Source organism: Metopolophium dirhodum, chromosome 7 (genome assembly GCF_019925205.1).
Source record: "Metopolophium dirhodum isolate CAU chromosome 7, ASM1992520v1, whole genome shotgun sequence".
Classification (NCBI taxonomy): Eukaryota; Metazoa; Arthropoda; class Insecta; order Hemiptera; family Aphididae; genus Metopolophium; species Metopolophium dirhodum.
In genome coordinates, this window is record NC_083566.1 from 21,048,172 (window position 1) to 21,068,147 (window position 19,976).

Sequence of the window (19,976 nt, forward strand, 5' to 3'; positions counted from 1 at the left end):
CGGGGGCGAAAAACGTCGGACGGACTACTGGCGAACGCGCACAATAATTAGGTTAGGTTAAAGCTATTTTTATACTTTTATAGTAATTTAACGGTGTCGGACGAATAATTGTCCGGCGGAAACAACAGGTGGTGCGTTTCGACCGGCCTGGCACCATCATGCGGTACGCCAAAAACTGCAGGTTGACGGGCGGCTGACGGCGGAAACTGCTGCAGGTACCACTGTGGCGTACAACGGTGATGGTAGGGGAAAACTTGGCGAACATTATTCTATGTCCACAAGGGTTTGACAGATGCAAACCCTGCGTGCCACGTTCACCAAAGACTTCCAAACGAATCTTTTCGTTCTCTTCCACGCAGACCTCCGCCGACCAACAGACCGCGCTGCAGGGTTTTCCGGGAATTCCGTGGGTACCAGCGGGTCAGACTTCACGCCACCGTACACGGGCGACTGGATTCGCAGCTCAATAGACGACCGGAAATGTTCGCGCCGCCGTATCGGTAGCTGCAGGACAGGCGTGGGAGTGATCCTACGATCGACGGCCAGGTCCAGCGCGTCAATCAATGAGATTTCCCCGGGTGCGTCCGTCTTTGATGTCACACAAAAAGTTGCAGCAGGCTCCGATGATGGTGCAATTATAACTACGTCCTGCTGGTATACGGGTGAGTTAATTATTCTCAATTCCGGTGACGACCGGGTACTTTTCTTTGCGGCGTGTCCGCTGTGCAGTAACGATGACTCGACCGCGGCTGTGTTCTTGAGGTCAACTGCCAAATCCAGAACATCTACTATGGACCGACCCTCGTTATTGGCATATGACTGTTGGCATACGACAGTTCTCGATGTGGCGTCCATCTCTGTATATATATGACGTGTAAACGGACGGCGAACAGGATGAGAGCCAAACACTTTATGACGGTTTTCAAAAAACTATTTGTTACCGAAAAAAATAAATTATAGTAGTAGACAGTAGTATTATATTGTGGCCAGTATAGTTTGCTTGTGGCCAGCTAGTAAGTAGCAAATAGTTACAATAAAATCATATACTCAAACAATATAGTTTTATCAAGTAAAACCTACGAATGTTTTAAAAATGCTACCGGTTTCGGCGTAATCGGAATCGTATTACATTTTTACATGTACCTATAATACGGCTATGCATGATTTAGATTAATAAAGTCTAAATTTAATATCTACAAACTTTTTTTAAACAATTATATTTATTATTTGTAGATATTTTAGAAGCATAATATATACGAGATATTTTAATACAATTGTAAGTACGCGCCTATCAAATAATGTTGACGTGGAATGGTAATTTCGTCTCAGTAATAATACAAATATTATGTTGATACTTCAAAATTATGTATCTTGATACTGACCAACTCTGAAAATTAGTAGGTAATTACTAATCGTGAGTACGCAAAAAGCAAAAAATTAATTAATATCTAGTTGAATCTATATTATACATAATATATGTTTACCTAATATTATATACCTATTACCTAGGTAAAATTATTGAACTCTATATACTACTCTATGTACTATATACATTGTCAACTAAATAATGTGCAGTTAATTTTTTAAACATTTGGCAGGTATTTTTTTAAAGTCTTTTACCAAAGACATGAAAAAAAGACGATCTTCGTCCTCTCCAACATTTTTAGTTTCTAAATTTTTGTTTAAAATTCCTATCAACTCTCTAGTCTCTACCAATGTCATCATTTTTTTTTTTTTTTTTCGTTTTGGTACCCACGAGGAATCTGAAGGATGAGCAGCTGTACGTTGACCTGCTACAATTTCATCTTCATTATGTGTTTCTATATTGGAAGTAATATTTGAACTTGTTAAATTAACCGACACCGTATCTTTTAAAAATAAAAGGTTGTCGTAGAAAACGTAGGAGCATTTTTTTTTTTGCTTCAGAACCACTTTTATTCTCCTTTGCTTTGTGGGCCTTTACAAAACAATCTCGTATATTCCGCCATTTTTTCTGAAGATTCACGCCTGAAAAAAATAATCGTTTCAGATATTTGGCAACAGGTTGCTCATTTGCAGAACTACATTATGTGTTTCGGATTGGAATTAGTACTGTCGCAGAAATTGTCCGAGAAGTATGTGCTGCAATATGGTATTGTTTAAAAGAAATATGTCTACCTGAACCAAAAAAAGAAATGTGGTATCAAATTGCAAATAATTTTTTTAAGAGAGCAAATTTTCGTCACTGCATAGGTGAGTATTACAGTGCCAACTGCTATTGTAACAATAAATTAGGAGCCTTCAAGATTTTTTACCCAACAAATAAAATTTAATTGATATTTATAGAAAAAAAAACTAAAAAAATTGGAAACTTAAAATGACCGTAAACAGCTCAAAATAAATAAAAATATTTTGAAAATGTTATGGTGTGTATAAAATGCTCATATTAATATTCAGTCGAAATTGCATGTATCTACTGTCATTTATTTTAGAGTTACACAAAAAACCAAAATCGATTTTGAGTTAAATCAGTTTTGCGTAAAAATTAATACCTTAATTTTTCATTTGTTTTTCACGGTGCTTTTGAAAACTATTGGGAATTTTACATGATTTTACAGTGATAGTATATTATTTTAAGTGCATGCGACGGCAAACATATTAGAATTATAGCACCTGCCAATAGTGGATCAATGTGCTATAATTACAAAGGATTTTTCTCTCTAGTTTTAATGGCAATTTGTGACAGTGACTATAAATTTGTACTAATAGACGTTGGAGCGTATGGGAGATTTGGAGACTCGGCAATTTTTCAAAATTCTAATTTTTATAAAAAAATTCAGGAGAAACGACTGAACATTCCCGATCCATCACCGATTTCGCCAGATAGTACCACTTGTTTGCCGTTCGTTTTTGTTGGCGATGAAGCGTTCGCTTTAAGTACAACTATGATGCGTCCATATGCAAGAAACGATTTAAATGTTACAAAAAAAATCTATAATTATAGGCATTGCAGAGCTAGGCGTTATGTATAATGCACATTTGGCATATTTGCTAATAAATAGCGCATATTTCATAGACCTATCAATGTAAATATTGATTTAGTTAATGATATAATCAAATCTGCTTGTCTTTTGCATAATTTTGTGAGAGATAGAGATAGTTATTCTTTTGAAGACACTTTAAGCAACCCATTAACCGAAACCATTGCATCAGATAGTGTTCGAAGAAATAACAGAACTGCATTGAGATACCGTGAATTATTCGCAGAATACTTTATGACCGAGGGAAGATTAGACTGGCAAGACAATTACATTTAAATTTGTATCAAAATAACTCTAAATAATATTAATAAACTAAATACAACACAATTATCTAATGTACTATATTCTACAATAAATTAATTAAATACTAACCGAGTTTTTTCTTTTCATCCGCTGATAATTCAGCGCCGTAAATATTAACCACTTCTTCCCAATCTCTTTGTTTTTATTTCTGTCAGAATAATCTGAGCCCTTCGTGTTCCAAAGAGATTGCCGGTTCTGGATTTCTATGATAAATTTTTCAGTATCAAACTCCATTTCAAACTCCAATTCAAAAGCGAGGACGCGAGGTACGCCGATGACGGTTTACCGCAGACTAACCGCACAGTGCGTACGCAGAACGTGCGGTCAGCCGTCGAAGCGGCCGCAACGATTCAAGCGACCGGAACGGTTTGCGGGTAACCGCAACGTAGTGCGAATACAATTTTTCGGATGTACAGTATTTGCTTATAGTTTATCACTTGCGGTCAACCGGACGGCTGGCCGCATTGCGGGCAACCGCATAGTGCGTATGTAGCCTTAGTGCAGTGACCAATCTACTCACTAAAAAAAGAAAACCGTTACAAATAACTAATCGTAAATGTATTGATTTTACAATGATGTGTTTTTTTTTTGTGTCTGTCAAAATCATGACAAAATACGGAAAAATTACTCAAAAATCACGAAAATTATCAAATTATTTTGAGTTAAGAATTCATAAAAAATTTTCTTTTTAAATCGAAGATTTGAAAATGTAATACAAGATTATCCATTAGTCTACCTTTATCAAAAAAAAATGTTTACAAGAAAGTCAAATTAAATTTTTATGAGCGTTTGAAATTCATATTTTTACAACATTTGATATTCACTCGATTTCTCGTGTAACGATTTTCTTATTTTGTTGTATTAAAAAACGTATGACTGTAGATACTTGAAAATTTCACTGAATGTTTAAATTAGTATTTTCTATACGCGATAAAATTTTGAAAATAATTTGACTCTTTTTGAGCTGTTCACGGATATTGTCAGTTTTCAATTTTTTTAGTTTTTTTTTCTATAAATATCAATAAAATGTTCAATTTTTATAGGTAAGGATTGAAAATTTAAAACAAGACGCCACGTAAATAGGTTATATATAAATTACTTTATTCACAATAATATCATCAAATATACTTGGTAATATCATAGGCTGACTGACCGTTTTCGTTCAGAATCGTTTTTCTTATACAATGATATTATATCATTGAATCATTGAATTCAAATTTAACACCATCCATTACAGTGACCCACTTGTAACATACTGTACAGCAGAGCGACATCGATATTTTAATTTATTGAGTTTTTATTTGTATAATTTAATTTAACACAACCTTAATAATTGAACAACTATTTACTCAACGAAGGCAAACCGTAAACTGAAGATAACGCGACCAGGTGCGGCGACGCCGACCGATATTCTTTTTATCTCAGTATTACGTTTACAAATTATTAGTTTATTACTATTATATTATTGAATCAAATATAGTATCGAACATATCGCCCAGCATTTTACGCAGACGTAAAATTTTACATGAATACAAATATTACAAAATTAAATTTATAATTCATACATATTAGTCATATTACACAAAGAAAAAATAACAATAGATACATTTTATTAAAAAAAAAAAAAACTTCTACGACCTGACCGATCGCCCATTGTAGAGGTGGTAGATTTTCTTCTTTAATCAGGACCAAAGCTAAGAGAACCACCGATTAAAAAGTGACCGGGGGTCAATACATTTAAATCGCTAGGATCAGAGGATATGGGAGTCAAAGGACGTGAATTTAGGCAATCCTCTATGCGAACTAACACGGTATTTAATTCTTCATAAGTTAATGAAGCATTTCCCAAATGTCTTATTAAATGATACTTAACTGATTTTACGGCGGCTTCCCAGAACCCGTCGAAATGTGGAGCTCTAGGGGGAATAAATTGCCATTTTACTCCCACTTCCACTACAATTTGGTGCACCAGCTCCATGTGTTGCTTTGACAAGAATAAATCACGTAGTTCTTATAACTGCCAATTTGCTCCAACAAAGTTGGTTCCGTTGTCTGAATAAATTGTACTACATGTCTACATATTCCGCGTCGCGACCAGAATGTCGTTTTGATATACGTTTTGGATTTTATGAGTGTTATCTCTATGGTCATGAAGTTAGCCCCCCCACTTTGGCGGATTCACTTCAAACCAGCGGCAATATTTAGCAAATTAATTGCAAATAATTGCAAATTGGTTTTTAGGATTTGCAAATTTAGTGCACGCTCGCAAACTAAAAAAATGATTTGGGGGGGCTAACTTCATGCAGCCCCCCCACTTTGTTCGATCCGTTCCAAACCAACGCCAATATTTAGCAAATTAATTGCAAATAATTGCAAATTGGTTTTTAGAATTTGCAAATCAAAATTGGAATTTTGGCGAATTTTTTTGCAAATTTTGTCAGCTCCCCCACTTCGTCCGATCCGTTCCAAACCAACACCAATATTTAGCAAAATTAATTGCAAATAATTACAAATTGGTTTTTAGAATTTGCAAATCAAAATTGGAATTTTGGCGAATTTTTTTGAAAAATTTTGTCAGCCCCCCCACTTCGTCCGATCCGTTCCAAACCAACACCAATATTTAGCAAATTAATTGCAAATAATTGCAAATTGGTTTTTAGAATTTGCAAATCAAAATTGGAATTTTGGCGAATTTTTATGCAAATTTTGTCAGCCTCCCCCACTTCGTCCAATCCGTTCCAAACCAACGCTAATATTTAGCAAATGAATTGCAAATAATTGCAAATTGGTTTTTAGAATTTGCAAATCAAAATTGGAATTTTAGTGAATTTTTTAAAAAATCGATAAAAGTCAAATTTTTTTATAAAGTACGAATTTTTTATCAAAAATCGATTTTTTTTTTTTTATTAATTTTCTTTGAAATACAGATTTTTATTGATTTTTATCCAACAGATACATTTTTTCAGACAAGATTTTTTAAATTATGAATTTTCCATCAAAAGATTTGTGTTCAATTTATATATTTTACAAAAACCTAAATTGAATTAAATTCTAAATAAAATCTGTTAGATAAAAAAGCAATAAAAAAAACTAATAAAAAATGTAAAATCAATGAAAAAAACCATTTTTGATAAAAAAAAAATTTGGGTAAAAAATTCACTTTAAAAATATTAATTAAAATATGTTTGATAAAATAATCTTATTGTATAAAAATTCTTAGTAAAATTAAAATCTTAAATGATTAAAAAATATTTAAAACAGAGATTTATCATTTTGAATCATTATAATTATTATATTTAATATATATATTATATCTTTAGTCACTTTAATTTTTAGTTTTTATTAGCATTGATCATTTTATTAAATACAGATTTTTTATTAAACATAGATTCTTTTAACAGATATATATTTTATATCGATTTTTTTATCAAATATAGATTTTTATTAAATATAGATTTTTTAATAAAATACTGATTTTTTTTTTTTGAATTTTAATGGTTTTATCAAATATAGATTTTTTATTTAATACACACAGCCCCCTACTTTTTCCGATTCGTTTCAAACCAGCGCTAATATAAAATTTAGCAATTTAATTGCAAATAGTTGCAAAAAAATTCGCCAAAATTCCAATTTTGATTTGCAAATTCTAAAAACCAATTTGCAATTATTTGCAATCATTTGCTAAATATTAGCGTTGGTTTGGAACGGATTGGACGAAGTGGGGGAGGCTGACAAAATTTGCATAAAAATTCGCCAAAATTCCAATTTTGATTTGCAAATTCTAAAAACCAATTTGCAATTATTTGCAATTAATTTGCTAAATATTGGTGTTGGTTTGGAACGGATCGGACGAAGTGGGGGAGCTGACAAAATTTGCAAAAAAATTCGCCAAAATTCCAATTTTGATTTGCAAATTCTAAAAACCAATTTGCAATTATTTGCAATTAATTTGCTAAATATTGGCGTTGGTTTGGAACGGATCGAACAAAGTGGGGGGGCTGCATGAAGTTAGCCCCCCCAAATCATTTTTTTAGTTTGCGAGCGTGCACTAAATTTGCAAATCCTAAAAACCAATTTGCAATTATTTGCAATTAATTTGCTAAATATTGGTGTTGGTTTGGAACGGATCGGACGAAGTGGGGGGGCTGACAAAATTTTTCAAAAAAATTCGCCAAAATTCCAATTTTGATTTGCAAATTCTAAAAACCAATTTGTAATTATTTGCAATTAATTTGCTAAATATTGGTGTTGGTTTGGAACGGATCGGACGAAGTGGGGGGGCTGACAAAATTTTTCAAAAAAATTCGCCAAAATTCCAATTTTGATTTGCAAATTCTAAAAACCAATTTGTAATTATTTGCAATTAATTTGCTAAATATTGGTGTTGGTTTGGAACGGATCGGACGAAGTGGGGGAGCTGACAAAATTTGCAAAAAAATTCGCCAAAATTCCAATTTTGATTTGCAAATTCTAAAAACCAATTTGCAATTATTTGCAATTAATTTGCTAAATATTGGCGTTGGTTTGGAACGGATCGAACAAAGTGGGGGGGCTGCATGAAGTTAGCCCCCCCAAATCAATTTTTTAGTTTGCGAGCGTGCACTAAATTTGCAAATCCTAAAAACCAATTTGCAATTATTTGCAATTAATTTGCTAAATATTGCCGCTGGTTTGAAGTGAATCCGCCAAAGTGGGGGGGCTAACTTCATGACCATGTTATCTCTTCAAAAAATTAATGTTGTTGAACTAATTTTATTATCGTTAACCGCTAAATTATTTCAATAGCATCAACTTTGATATCGGTATAATTACCTTTTTTATTTATTACGCGTTCGTACCAACGCTTACAGTAGGTACGCGGTTACTCGAAATAATTTACTTTTTTTTTTTTTATTCATTTAAGTAATTTACAATCTATACAACATTATGTACAATGAGCAAATAGGATATTTAATATAATATAAAGTAACAGAATTTAACATTTGTGGGCAGGCACTCAGCAGCACCACCCGACCGAGAACATTTTAGATATCGTGGTTTTTAAATTAAATAAATTACTTAAAGTCGAATATCTTTTTAATAAATAAAATTCTTCCTTTGTGGACAGGCGGAGTGCTACTGATTTACGCTCTATCTCCGGCAGTTCGGTGCTCAGAGATAATTCTTCGATTGATGATTTAGGCCATTAATTTATTTGATTTAAACCAAACTGGACCTTCCCACCACAAAGTATTGTCGTTTAGTTGCTTTGGACTGCAACCACGTGAAATCATATCTGCTGGATTGTCATTTGATATGACGTATCCCCACTCTGCTGCAGCTGTTAACGTTTGAATTTCCCCGACTCGATGTGCTACAAATGTTTTCCAGCGTGTTGAAGGCGAATTTATCCATGCGAGCACTATGGTCGAATCAGACCAAAAACGTTTTTTATTTATCGTAATATTTAATTTTGGTATTATCTTATCAGCTAGTCGCGCTAACAGAACAGCTGCGCATAATTCCAAGCGTGCTAAAGATACTACTTTTAATGGAGCCACCTTTGACTTTGCGACTACAAGCCTTGAATGGCGATTGCCTAATGCGTCTGTGGTCCGTGCGTATAGACACGCGTCGAATGCTTGTATCGACGCGTCAACGAAACCGTGTATTTGTGTGACCAACACGTTCAAACAACCGATTATCCATCTTGGAATGTGAATTTTTCCAAGTTCTGATAAGGTTTGTTGATAATTTTGCCATTCTTCGCGTAGCAATGTAGCTACGGGGTCATCCCAATTTATACGTGCTTGCCATAGTTTTTGCATAAATATATGGACAACGGGTCCGACGAGACCGAGCGGGTCGAATATAGTCGCTATCGTTGATAATACTATACGTTTTGTCGTTTTGTGATCCGTTCTGCATTGTTTACTTTATATTGATAAACGTCGTCAAACGGATTCCAAAACAGACCTAACGTTTTTGTAGTGCAGCTCTCGTCTAGATTTAGAACGCGCAGTGGGTCATTGTCCTCGTTTGATATGTGTTCTAATAATCGAATAATCGACGGTCGTTAGAAATCCATTTACGTAATTTGAAGCCGGCTGTATTTAAAATGTTGATAACGTCGTTGCGTCATTTTACGGCGGCCGTTATATCGTTAGCACCACCCAGATAGTCGTCCATGTAGAAGTCATTAGTGATAGCTTCCGGAAATAACTCTTTCATTTCTTCCGCTAATTTTGTCAAGCATCCAGTAGCTAAATATGAAGCTGGCGTCGTTCCGTAAATAACTGTTTTAAATTTGAATTCGGTGATCGGCTCGTCTGGTTGTGAGCGCCACAGTATTCGTTGGAGATTGACTCCCAAACTTGACGATACATTTTTTCTGTGTGCTAGTATGGGCTATCGTTTTTCTGGATTTTTCGACTTTATTGTATTTTTGCTTATTTTGCGTGTCTGTTAAATTTATATTTTTTGCACCTTCTATTGCTTCCAGTATTTGAAATCTGTCTTGTAAAAAGGTTAACAGTTCGTCTACTTCGGGCACTTACTTTTTTGGCACTTGTGTTTCCCATTCCTTTAACGTTGCACTATCTAACTTTGTCGAAATTATATGCAGGAACATTGGTCCCCATTTTTTTGGGTCATAACCTAGTGACTTAAGTGCCGTCATGTGTCCCAACAACGAGTCCATCAATTGTCGTAATTCTGATGAGGTCTCTTTTGTGACAGGTTCCAGATCGAAGATTGCTTTAGTGTGCGTTTGGACGATTATTTTTTTATTGTTAAACCGTTCGTTCAAACAATTCCACTAAATAATTTTTTTCTGAGGTTTCGTACGGTTGAATGAGCAAAGCCGCTTTTAAATAAAAATATTTCTCTATAACCGTGACGTTTTCATTTGAATGTATTAATGCAGTAAATATGTCCTTAAATGTCGACCATTGCTTAAAATCGCCACTAAATTTTGGTATTTCTAAAGCTGCTAGTCTTACAACGGAGGCTTGATTACTTACACTAGATCTCACACTCGATACGTTTTGACCTGTATTATTTTCGATCTCATTTGAGACCTGATCCGACTTCAGTTGGTCGGGTTTTTTGTGTTTTTCTACTAGCCTGGTATAATTAGTTACGGCTGAGAAGTACAAATTTTCAAATTCGTCCCGATACAATTCCTCATTTTCTAGGCTGATGGATTTTTCTTCAATAGTGGACTGTATATTTTGAAATTCTGTCCAGCTCTCTTCGATTTTTTCTCTTTTAACCATTAATTGAATTAAGTCATCGTTTTCAGAAAAAGCGTTGAAGGAATTTAAGAACTTCGTTAATTGGCCTTTTATTATCCCGCGTCGGAATGTTAACGCGTTTATGTCGGGCATTATGTTAGGGCTTATCGAACAGGTATAAATTGATTGTCCGTATACACGGACTAAGATATAATGGACTAGAAACGACATGGTCGGCGGGGATTGGAGGACGGCCACGAAAAGGTGTCACATAGCTGATAAGAACACTGTTCTTGAAGTTTTCAGCGCTACCGGTGGTTTTATTTGGCTACACAATTTGTATCTTAGTCCGTGTTAAATGCAGAGGGCGCTGTGAACTCCAGGAACCACGAATTAAGATATACTTAAGGTATTATAATCATAGAACAATATAATATAATTAAGGTATATCTTAATTCGTGCCAGGAACACATAGCGACCCCCCGCACTTTGCCTCTTGTACTTGTATTCGTGGCCGTGATAAGCTGCTCGTTTCCAGTCCATTATATCTTAGTCCGTGCCCGTATATAATGATAATTTATTGATAGGATCGTATAAAGATTGTCACAAGCCTGTTGATAATCTTTGACCTTTATAGTGGAGTATATACACTTATAACGGTTCAGCGAAACGTGGACTTGGTACCACGAATTAAGATATACAGGATACGAAACGAACTTGTGATAAGTGAAACCCGCACCTTCACACGTTATGGCTAGACTACTAGCGCTTTATAAGATTGTTCTGTGTTAACCGGGAGAATACTAATAGTTCATATTTCTCCCTTTTTTAAGACCTTTCCGTTTCGTATCCTGCACCTATATCTTAATTCGTGCTTTGTACCAATTATATTTTGTTACACCGTGTTAGCGCAAAGAGACTACAGCGGGGAATTACGTGTCTAAATTTAAGGAAATTTGGTTCTCTTACCTTGAAACCTCGTGATGAGCTAAATCCTTGCACGCATTTGACCCTTGAGTAGTTGAATTTCTGGCATTTGAGGTGGTGAAACGAAAATCAGAATCAGCTGCTTTATATTTTCAGTTTTGAACATTTACACTTTTAACACTTCTTTCGTGTATTTATGCTAAATCCGGTTCGAAAATGACTATGAAGCGGCACCTTATGGGAATATTGGTATAAAAAAAATGTTTTTTTTTTTATTTAATAATTCGTACACTTGAATGCCTTATTTTAATTTATTGAGTTTTTATTTGAATAATTTAATTTAACACAACCTTAATAATTGAACGGCTATTTATTCAACAGCGAGTTTACACAACGAAGGCAAACCGTAAACTGAAGATAACGCGACCAGGTGCGGCGACGCCGACCGATATTCGCTTTATCTCAGTATTACGTTTACAACATATTATCATAATATTATTGAATTAAATATGGTATCGAACAGGGTGACAGGTTAACTGACCGTTTTCGCTCAGAATTGTTTTTTTTATACAATAATATTATATTATTGAATTCAAACACCATCCATTACAGTGACCCACTTGTTACCTTTTTTTTCCTTCTAGTTTATAACCGACGGCGCCGCGGGAATTGCTTTCGCATTACTGCCGCGACGCCGCTATCGTTTATTATACATTAAAATGAGGTACAATTTATGTATAATGTTTAACACCTATGTTTTTTTTTGGGTCCTCTAAGGGCGCACATTTAAATTAATTTTACATGTTATAAAAGATACATTTTTGGCTGAAGGCCTGCTGTTTGCATTTGTAGAGTTCTCGACCCGGCTTCGCTGCTCGCCAGTCTTGTCTTCTCGTTCTGTTGTTTTCTCGGCCCGGCTTGATAGTCAGCCAGCTTCTAATCTCGTTCGTCGCGTCTTCTCCTTCAGATGTTGTGGAGTGTGCGTATCGCCGTTGTTGGTTTCCTAGTTTTTCTTCTGACCGTTGTTGTACTCGTCGTTCCGGGAGCTTTGCGGTCCGCGGCATCTCCTGGCACCGCATCCGCGGCCCCTCTCACGCTCAATCGCGATCACCCGGACGGTGACCAACCGTGCTGTGGGTGTCCTAATAATGTCCCGGGGCACTCCAACCGCTGTGGAACAGTTTCGGATGAGGTGATTGGAGATGCGGATGGGTGACGGTGTGGTGCCGCTTGCTGCTAGTCTCCCGGAGTTCCGTTCTTCGGCTGGTGTTCTATCGGTGGGGCGATATTCGCCCTGTGTGGTAACAGACTGTTGACTGCCGGTGTTTTGGTTTTATACAGTTTTCCTTCTGTTTCCTCCGTGTCTGGTCTTGCTGCGTGCTGCTCGGTGCGTTGAATGCCCGGTCGGCGGAGACTTGAGGGGTTCGGCCCGAGCGCCCTTTCGGATCAATCGCGATCACCGGACGGTGACCAAGCCGTGCCGTGGGTGTCCTACTAATGCCCCAGGGCACGCCTGCTGATGTGGGGCAGTTTCGGATGATGGTACTGAGGCGCTGGGTGGTCTGACCGTTTGGTCCCCGCTTCCCGGTTGTCTTCGCATCGAGCCTTCGGTCTGTTGTCGGTGGTTGGAGGGCGATGTTTGCCCTCTCTGGTCGCTGGTGTTTACCCGCCGGTGTTCGGTTTTATACAGTTTGCCTTCTGTGCCTCCCCCGTTGGCCGGAACCGGAATTCCGTTTCCAGTCAGCACCACGTGGAGGTGGGGGTAGGACTATGCCGATCAACCCACTTGTAATCTACTGTACAGCAGAGCGACATCCATTTACCCACCTTTTGTTGGAAGTTTTTTTACGAGTTTGTAAGTGGTGATATGAGCATTATTAATTTACATTCATTATACACGCTATAAAAACTTAAAAACTGAATTATCGTAAAAATCTTCCATTAAAACACAGATAATGTTCTTACCATCAAGTTTCATAATAGGTCGATTCACTCTAATTTTTAAGCTAACGGCATAAAACTTGAATTTCTGAGCGTAAATTTGTTATGTTACGATATAGACAAAACGCGTTTACGCAGTGTCGCAGTCGGAGTATATAAATTGCTCAATTTTGGTTCTAGAGTAAAAATACCTATAGTAAAATATTAAAATTGAATTGTGATAATATTTCTGAGAGAAAGTCGTTGCGTTTTTTCCATTATACCCAATATAACGTTCATTATATCGTTTAAAAATAGCAAAAATTTCAACATTTTTAAAATACCTTAAACTTTTCAAAATTTTAATTTTTTTAAAAAACTAACCGTCTTGCCCTCCAAAATATTGCCATGCATGCGAGTGTGACGTCCTCTTAAGGAAATATAAAAGAGGCAGGATTCTCAACTAGGGTGCAAATTGAACAGAAAATAGTTCAAAACACAGATTCAGATTGTGAAAATATTCCTCCTAATAACGAGAATATGTACTATGAAAAATGAGTAGAAGGACCTTGGGTTTTCGAAACGTTTTTTTGTTATTGAAGGCCGAGATACAGCTACACTTATTCCAATAACTGAAAAAGAAATACTTACAGAAACAACCATTATGTCAGATGAAAGAAAACCTTTATTATAAAGTTTTTCAAAATAAAGGTTGTAATCACTTGATTGTAAACGATTCTAAAAATTTTGTCAACCCGGTAACAGGACTCAACACCCAGACAATAGAATACATTTGGTCACATCTTAAAATGAAAACACTTCGAAAAATACATGGCATTTCATCGGAACTTTTTCATAGTCATCTAATATGAAGAATATTGGAGGTCAATCTTCAACATACTTTTTTAAAATATTTAATTTTTTGATATTTGACAAACATTTGTATGATATGAAGTAATAAAAAAATATGTGTTTTTATATATAAAAATAGTATACTATTAAAAGTAATTTATTTTTAATTTGTATGCAGGTCACTCGTCCTGAATTTACAGATCACTCAATCATGGTAGACTTCCTACACGAATGCCCATATTTTTAATTCTGAGCGCAGCGATGAATGTATTGATTTTACAATGATGTGTTTTTTTTTTGTCTGTCATCACCGTTAGATTTTCTTCAACAGTATCTTTTCTGATAGGAAAGTGAACCTAGTTGGGGGTCAAAAATAAAAATTTCCTAGTAGTTTTGAAAAACACCGTGAAAAACAAAAGGAAAATTAAGGAAAAACGGGAATTTTTAAGCAAAATTTGTAAAGAACCATTGTAACAATTTTTTTTATAAGCATTTAAAGTTAAAATATTGACAAAATACGTAAGAATGACGAACATTTGCAAATTATTGTGAGTTAGAAATTCCTAAAAAAATTTATTTTTAAATCTAAGATTTGAAAATGTAATACAAGATTCCTCATAAGATTGTCTATCTTTATCAAAAAAAAAAAAAATGTTTACAAGAAAGTCAAATTAAATTTCTATGATTGTTTGAAATTAATATTTTTATAACATTTGATATTCACTCGATTACTCATATAACGATTTTCTTATTTTATTGTAATTAAACAACAAATGACTGTTTGTACTTGAAAATTTCACTCAATGTTTATGTTAGCATTTTATATACAATTTTGAAAATAATGACTCTTTTTGAGCTGTTCACTGTCATTGTCAATTTTTTTAGTTTTTTTTCTATAAATATCAATAAAATTTTATTTGTTGGGTAAAAAAGCGTGAACATTTAATGCAAGGCTCCTGGTATATTGTTACAATAGTAGTTGAAAAATATTAAAAATACAAAGGCACATTTTTTTTAAGCATTTCAAGTTCAAATTTAAAATTTAATAATTATTTTATATCAAAATTAAAATATAAAGTAAGAATTCAATTATTGCTATGACAAGAAATTTAGATTTTTTTATCACATAAATTAAACCTAAATTATAATAATGAAGGTGTATTGCAAAAAGTTAAAAACAATTCTACTTTTTGTAATAAAAAAATCAAAAATATGAAAATTTTTTTTTCATTTCATTTCATACATATTATATTATTTTAAAATATAAAGGTATTTTTCTATTTAATGGTGTAAATATGCAATTATGTTTGTACAAAACTATTGTCTATTTATTTTAGTATTCATATAGCTAGGCCAAAAACGGTTACAATTACATATATAGTTTTGTTTTCCCATCTGACAGTACAACTACCATCTGTCGAGTTATCCCAAAAACATGAACTTGCTGAATGAAGACCAGCACCAATTTTTTGCATGATGGCACACGTCACTGCATTAAACAAAAAAAAATGTTTAATCTTATTGAATAGTTGTCAAAAATATTACCTACATCAGTCAAAAATATTTTAAACATAAATATTAATAATAATTTTACTTTACCTATATATTTAAAAGGTTTGGCCAATTTCGAAAGTCTCGTTAGACAGTTTTCAACTACAGAATCTGTCCATTTATTTACCATATTTTGTTGGAATAATTGACTGCCGATTGAGTGTTCAATTGAGTCCTTAATAATGTCGTTCACTTCGTCCACCACAAAAAGTGTCTAAGACAAAAAATATGTATCAAAATACTACAATATTTTATTAGAATATTGAAGTTACAAATAAAATAAACTATTTTTTTATAGATCAACAAATCATTTTTTTGTGACTTTGTCTCTACAATAAATGATTATGACATTAGGTATCTAAACATATTAGACCGTTCTATTAATAACGTGCAAAAAATCACAAATGTCATATTTATTTAGTCAAAAATTACCTACATTTAACAATTTTCTAATTGACACAACAATTAACATAATATAATAATAATATATGATTTTTTACCACTTCGTTAGCATCAACCATCGTTTTTGATTAGAATGTAATAATAATAAATAAATGTTTTTTATTTTTTACTTTATAATAATAACAATGATAATAATATAGATTACAATATATAATATTATATAATATTGTTTTATGTATTCCGTATTGAGTATTCACAATCATTAATTCATAGCTCATAAGTTCATGTCAATTTATACTTCACAAAAAAATTTGAAATTGCTTTTCGGTTTACAACTGAGATAATAATATTATAATCATAGCTCAATAGCTCATGCACACATTTGTGGTTCACGATTGAAAGCGGCGTCACAATTGTGGTATTTGGTTCCTACCTTAGATCATATTGTATGGTAGGATCTTACCACGATGTAGATAACATTTTAGATAACATTTTATCTACATCTGCCCAGTGCACACTGTCTATCACCACCACAGAGTATGTAAAATAATAAAATATTATATTATATTCGTGATTTAATTACATGACTATTTGAATATAATATTACGAACACAATTTTTTATAGAATTTTCAATTCTAATATAGTTGTACCATTACTTCTATTATTATGGCTTTTCGAATTTTATCAAAATGTCATATATTTAAATATATTACAAACACAACATTTCATACTAATTTAAGGTACCTACATCAAATATCTTCAAATATATATTAAATTAATTTATTAACTTTTAATTCGTTATACCAAACATGTTGAACATGTGTAATTAGTTTTATATACTTATCTGTAATTTCATATTATAAATGCATTACTTTTTATTTTAAACCTGTGATGTACATTTTAGATCAAAGGATATTCATATTTCAACTGTTCATCGTGATCTAATGGAATTCTTCGATGATAAAAAAAATTGGGCTGTCGAACAAATTAAAGTTGGGAGATCGTGGTCAAAGGATGAGTTGCGCATTAAAAGCAATCAAGATTTACATAAACTTTGGTAATAAAACTATTTTTTTTTTTTATCAATTTATTTAAAATGTATGATTTCTATTTGATACACTAATGCTAGGTTGCATGAAAAATTAATTAATTTAATGGTTCAATAAAATTTAATTCACGAACCAATCACGGGACACTAAATCATGTTTAAGGGACCCTTAGCTCACTAATTGCAAGATAATTGATATTATTGTTATGTTCTATGAAGTATAATTTATTGTTTTGATTTATAAAAGTTATACTAAATCATACATTTTTAACTGTTTCTAATTACACTTGTTTTCATTCAATAACTAGGTACCTTGTACCTACTCAAAAGTTATAAAAATTTAATTTACATTTTAGATTTTAAATTTGAGGAAAGTGAGGAATGTATTTATGAATGTACTAATTTTAATATAATATGACTATTATTTTTTGTCCTATGGTAATGAAACAATTTTGATAGTTTCAAGTAACCTTATAATCAATAAGATTAGAACTTAAGTTAAGTTCTTTGTAAACATATAGTTTTAGATGTTATCTAAGTGTAAAAAAATTATTATCAACTATTAAAAATATTGAAAAGCTTGTAGCCTTCTCAGTTTTGTCAAGCTCTATTTATCGCTGTTTTTCAAATAACGCAATTAATGTATTAATGTCTGTTCTATTGCCTCCCCAACATGTTATGTCATAGTAGTTGAGACAAACAAATATTTGTATCCTGTTTAGCTTTTTTTTAATTTAACGACCAATAATCTAAATGTATTATAATTTATAATGTTATACTTATGTATTAGGTGCTGCTTTACATTATCTAGTCTTATTATTTTCCTTATATATTGTGCAGGTATGTATTACTTAAAGAACGCAATATGTTATTAACAATGGAACACGAATGCAAAGCTCAGTTTGAATTATTCCCAAATCCTGAACGTATTGATAAGGTATTCTTTAATTATAATATTATTATATCAATAAAGCGTTTTATTTATTATCCATAGTACTTATAATTGACATTTATTTATATTATTAAAAGGTTGAAGAAAGTATGAATAATTTAGAAACTGTTGTGCGTGAACGTAATGAAGCTTATTACAAATTAGAAGTTGGAGAATCTGCAGAAAGACCTGGACAATTAGTAACTAATTTATTGGGTAAATTATTGGTTTTTAGAAAATACTTAATAATGACTTCAAATTTTAAGAAGTTATAAGTTAGAAAAAAATATTTCTAAGTTAGTTTGCTTTATGTGTTTTTATATTTTTTTAGTTGCTTAGTTTAAAGTTGAAAAATAATTTAGGTTATATTTATCAATGACCATATTATATATTACAATTTGAGTAGGCATATCACGTTTGTAAAATTGATTATGTGTTTTATTATAATTTCAGGATTGAACTTTTTTTATCGTAAATTTGAACATTTAATACCAAAATTTTTGAATAAACAATGGAGAAGTAAACACACGTTTAATGTTGTTAATGGAAACATTGAGAAATTCCAAAGGTTATATAGAGAAAAATTACATAATGCTAATAGAAAAAGTAGAAAGTAAGTACTTATATTACCATATTGGTTATTAAATAATTAAAATAAATACAGCCTAGACAAAAGTTATTTACTTAAATCATATAGGTACTTAAGATTCTTGAATCAATTTTATTTCTAGTATTTTCTTCTTTGTATTTGATTTAAAAAAAATTGTGATAATAGTTACTGAACATATTATTTTTACAAAGTCTCAATAATTCAAAAATTATATTTTTTTTCCCATCAATTGTTATCATTGTTTGGATCTCCACACCAATTGATGATCTGCAACTCTATCAGTCCCAATTATTGTGGATAATCAATGCCTTACAGTAATTTTATTTATTTTCAACAAATTATGTACTTATGTGATTATGTTTTAATTATCTATTATTAGCAAACTAAATTGTAATTTATTAAATATAATTAGAGAAAGGTTAGATGGAACATTTCAAAATAATTTTATGCTAATTTTATATATTAATATGTATGTATATAATTTTTTTAAGTCGGGATCGTAACCATGTGATGCATCTGATGAAACGTTATCCAAATATGGACATGGATGCTGTCAAACAACAATATCCTTCAGTAGACATTGAAAAAGTAAAAAACTATCACAAAGTCAGAGGACATTATGTACCTTAAAATGTATAACAAAAAATGTATTATAATTTTAATATGTTAACTAAGTTAATAAAGTAATCAAATTTTGTCAAAAAATGTTTATTATTATTAATAGCTTCGAGAAAAATTGTAGATAGATTAAAGCAAAATATATGATGAAATACCTTAATTCATATTTGCTTAGAATTTATCAAGTGCTCTTTTACAATATATATCATCACTTTTGTACTTAAATTGCATAACCAAATTATATATTCAATATGCTTATTTATCTCAGTATCTGATTAAAATATTTTTATAATTTGTAAAAATATAAATAATAAAATAAAGAAGGTGGCCAAGTGGATACCACTCTGCTGTACTATATTTATCGAGTATGTTATTGTATCATTGTATTGGATGTATTATGTGTTAAATTTAAATTCAACGACAAATCTTTGTATATGAAAAATGATTCTGAATGGGGTCAGCGTGTCAGCTTACCACCTTTGTATAAATAATTAAATGGAATAAATAAAAATCGAACATTTCTCATTGCTATAAATAGCTCAAAAAGAGTAAACATCTTTTGAAAATTTTGCCATGCAT

At 32.4% G+C, this 19,976-nt stretch overlaps 2 protein-coding genes and 1 pseudogene across 3 annotated transcripts; 1 reads left to right on the top strand and 2 right to left on the bottom strand.

Annotated features, from left to right (window-relative positions):
* Positions 1–1,575: 1,575 nt before the first annotated feature.
* On the bottom strand, positions 1,576–11,850 carry LOC132949057 (uncharacterized; annotated as a pseudogene).
* A 3,597-nt stretch (positions 11,851–15,447) lies between these two features.
* LOC132949424 (dynein light chain Tctex-type 1-like) lies at positions 15,448–16,586 on the bottom strand. Of its 2 annotated transcripts, none has more exons than XM_061020304.1 (3): positions 16,224–16,586; positions 15,836–16,001; positions 15,448–15,725 (listed from the first exon to the last, which is right to left on the bottom strand). In XM_061020304.1, exons 1-3 carry the CDS (start codon positions 16,257–16,259, stop codon positions 15,577–15,579), a joined length of 351 nt encoding a protein of 116 aa, XP_060876287.1. In that variant the 5' UTR covers positions 16,260–16,586; the 3' UTR covers positions 15,448–15,576. The 2 variants fall into 2 exon arrangements, with proteins under 2 accessions (XP_060876287.1, XP_060876288.1); XM_061020305.1 differs by having other exon boundaries at positions 16,288–16,576.
* Positions 16,587–16,692: 106 nt separating this feature from the next.
* Positions 16,693–19,754, top strand: LOC132949423 (large ribosomal subunit protein uL29m). Its single transcript, XM_061020303.1, has 6 exons — positions 16,693–16,930; positions 17,095–17,247; positions 18,079–18,175; positions 18,268–18,385; positions 18,623–18,782; positions 19,271–19,754. Exons 1-6 carry the CDS (start codon positions 16,857–16,859, stop codon positions 19,407–19,409), a joined length of 741 nt encoding a protein of 246 aa, XP_060876286.1. The 5' UTR covers positions 16,693–16,856; the 3' UTR covers positions 19,410–19,754.
* Positions 19,755–19,976: the final 222 nt, after the last annotated feature.

Bases quoted from the DNA above. Each gene is read 5' to 3' on its own strand.
- LOC132949424 (XM_061020304.1), bottom strand. From the start codon at position 16,259: ATGTTAATTGTTGTGTCAATTAGAAAATTGTTAAAT. The intron at 16,002-16,223 runs GTAGGTAATTTT...TTTTTGTCTTAG, and splicing joins CAATTAGAAAATTGTTAAAT to ACACTTTTTGTGGTGGACGA. The intron at 15,726-15,835 runs GTAAAGTAAAAT...TGTTTAATGCAG, and splicing joins CAAACCTTTTAAATATATAG to TGACGTGTGCCATCATGCAA.
- LOC132949423 (XM_061020303.1), top strand. From the start codon at position 16,857: ATGGCTTTTCGAATTTTATCAAAATGTCATATATTTAAATATATTACA. The intron at 17,248-18,078 runs GTAATAAAACTA...TATATTGTGCAG, and splicing joins CAAGATTTACATAAACTTTG to GTATGTATTACTTAAAGAAC. The intron at 18,386-18,622 runs GTAAATTATTGG...TTATAATTTCAG, and splicing joins ATTAGTAACTAATTTATTGG to GATTGAACTTTTTTTATCGT.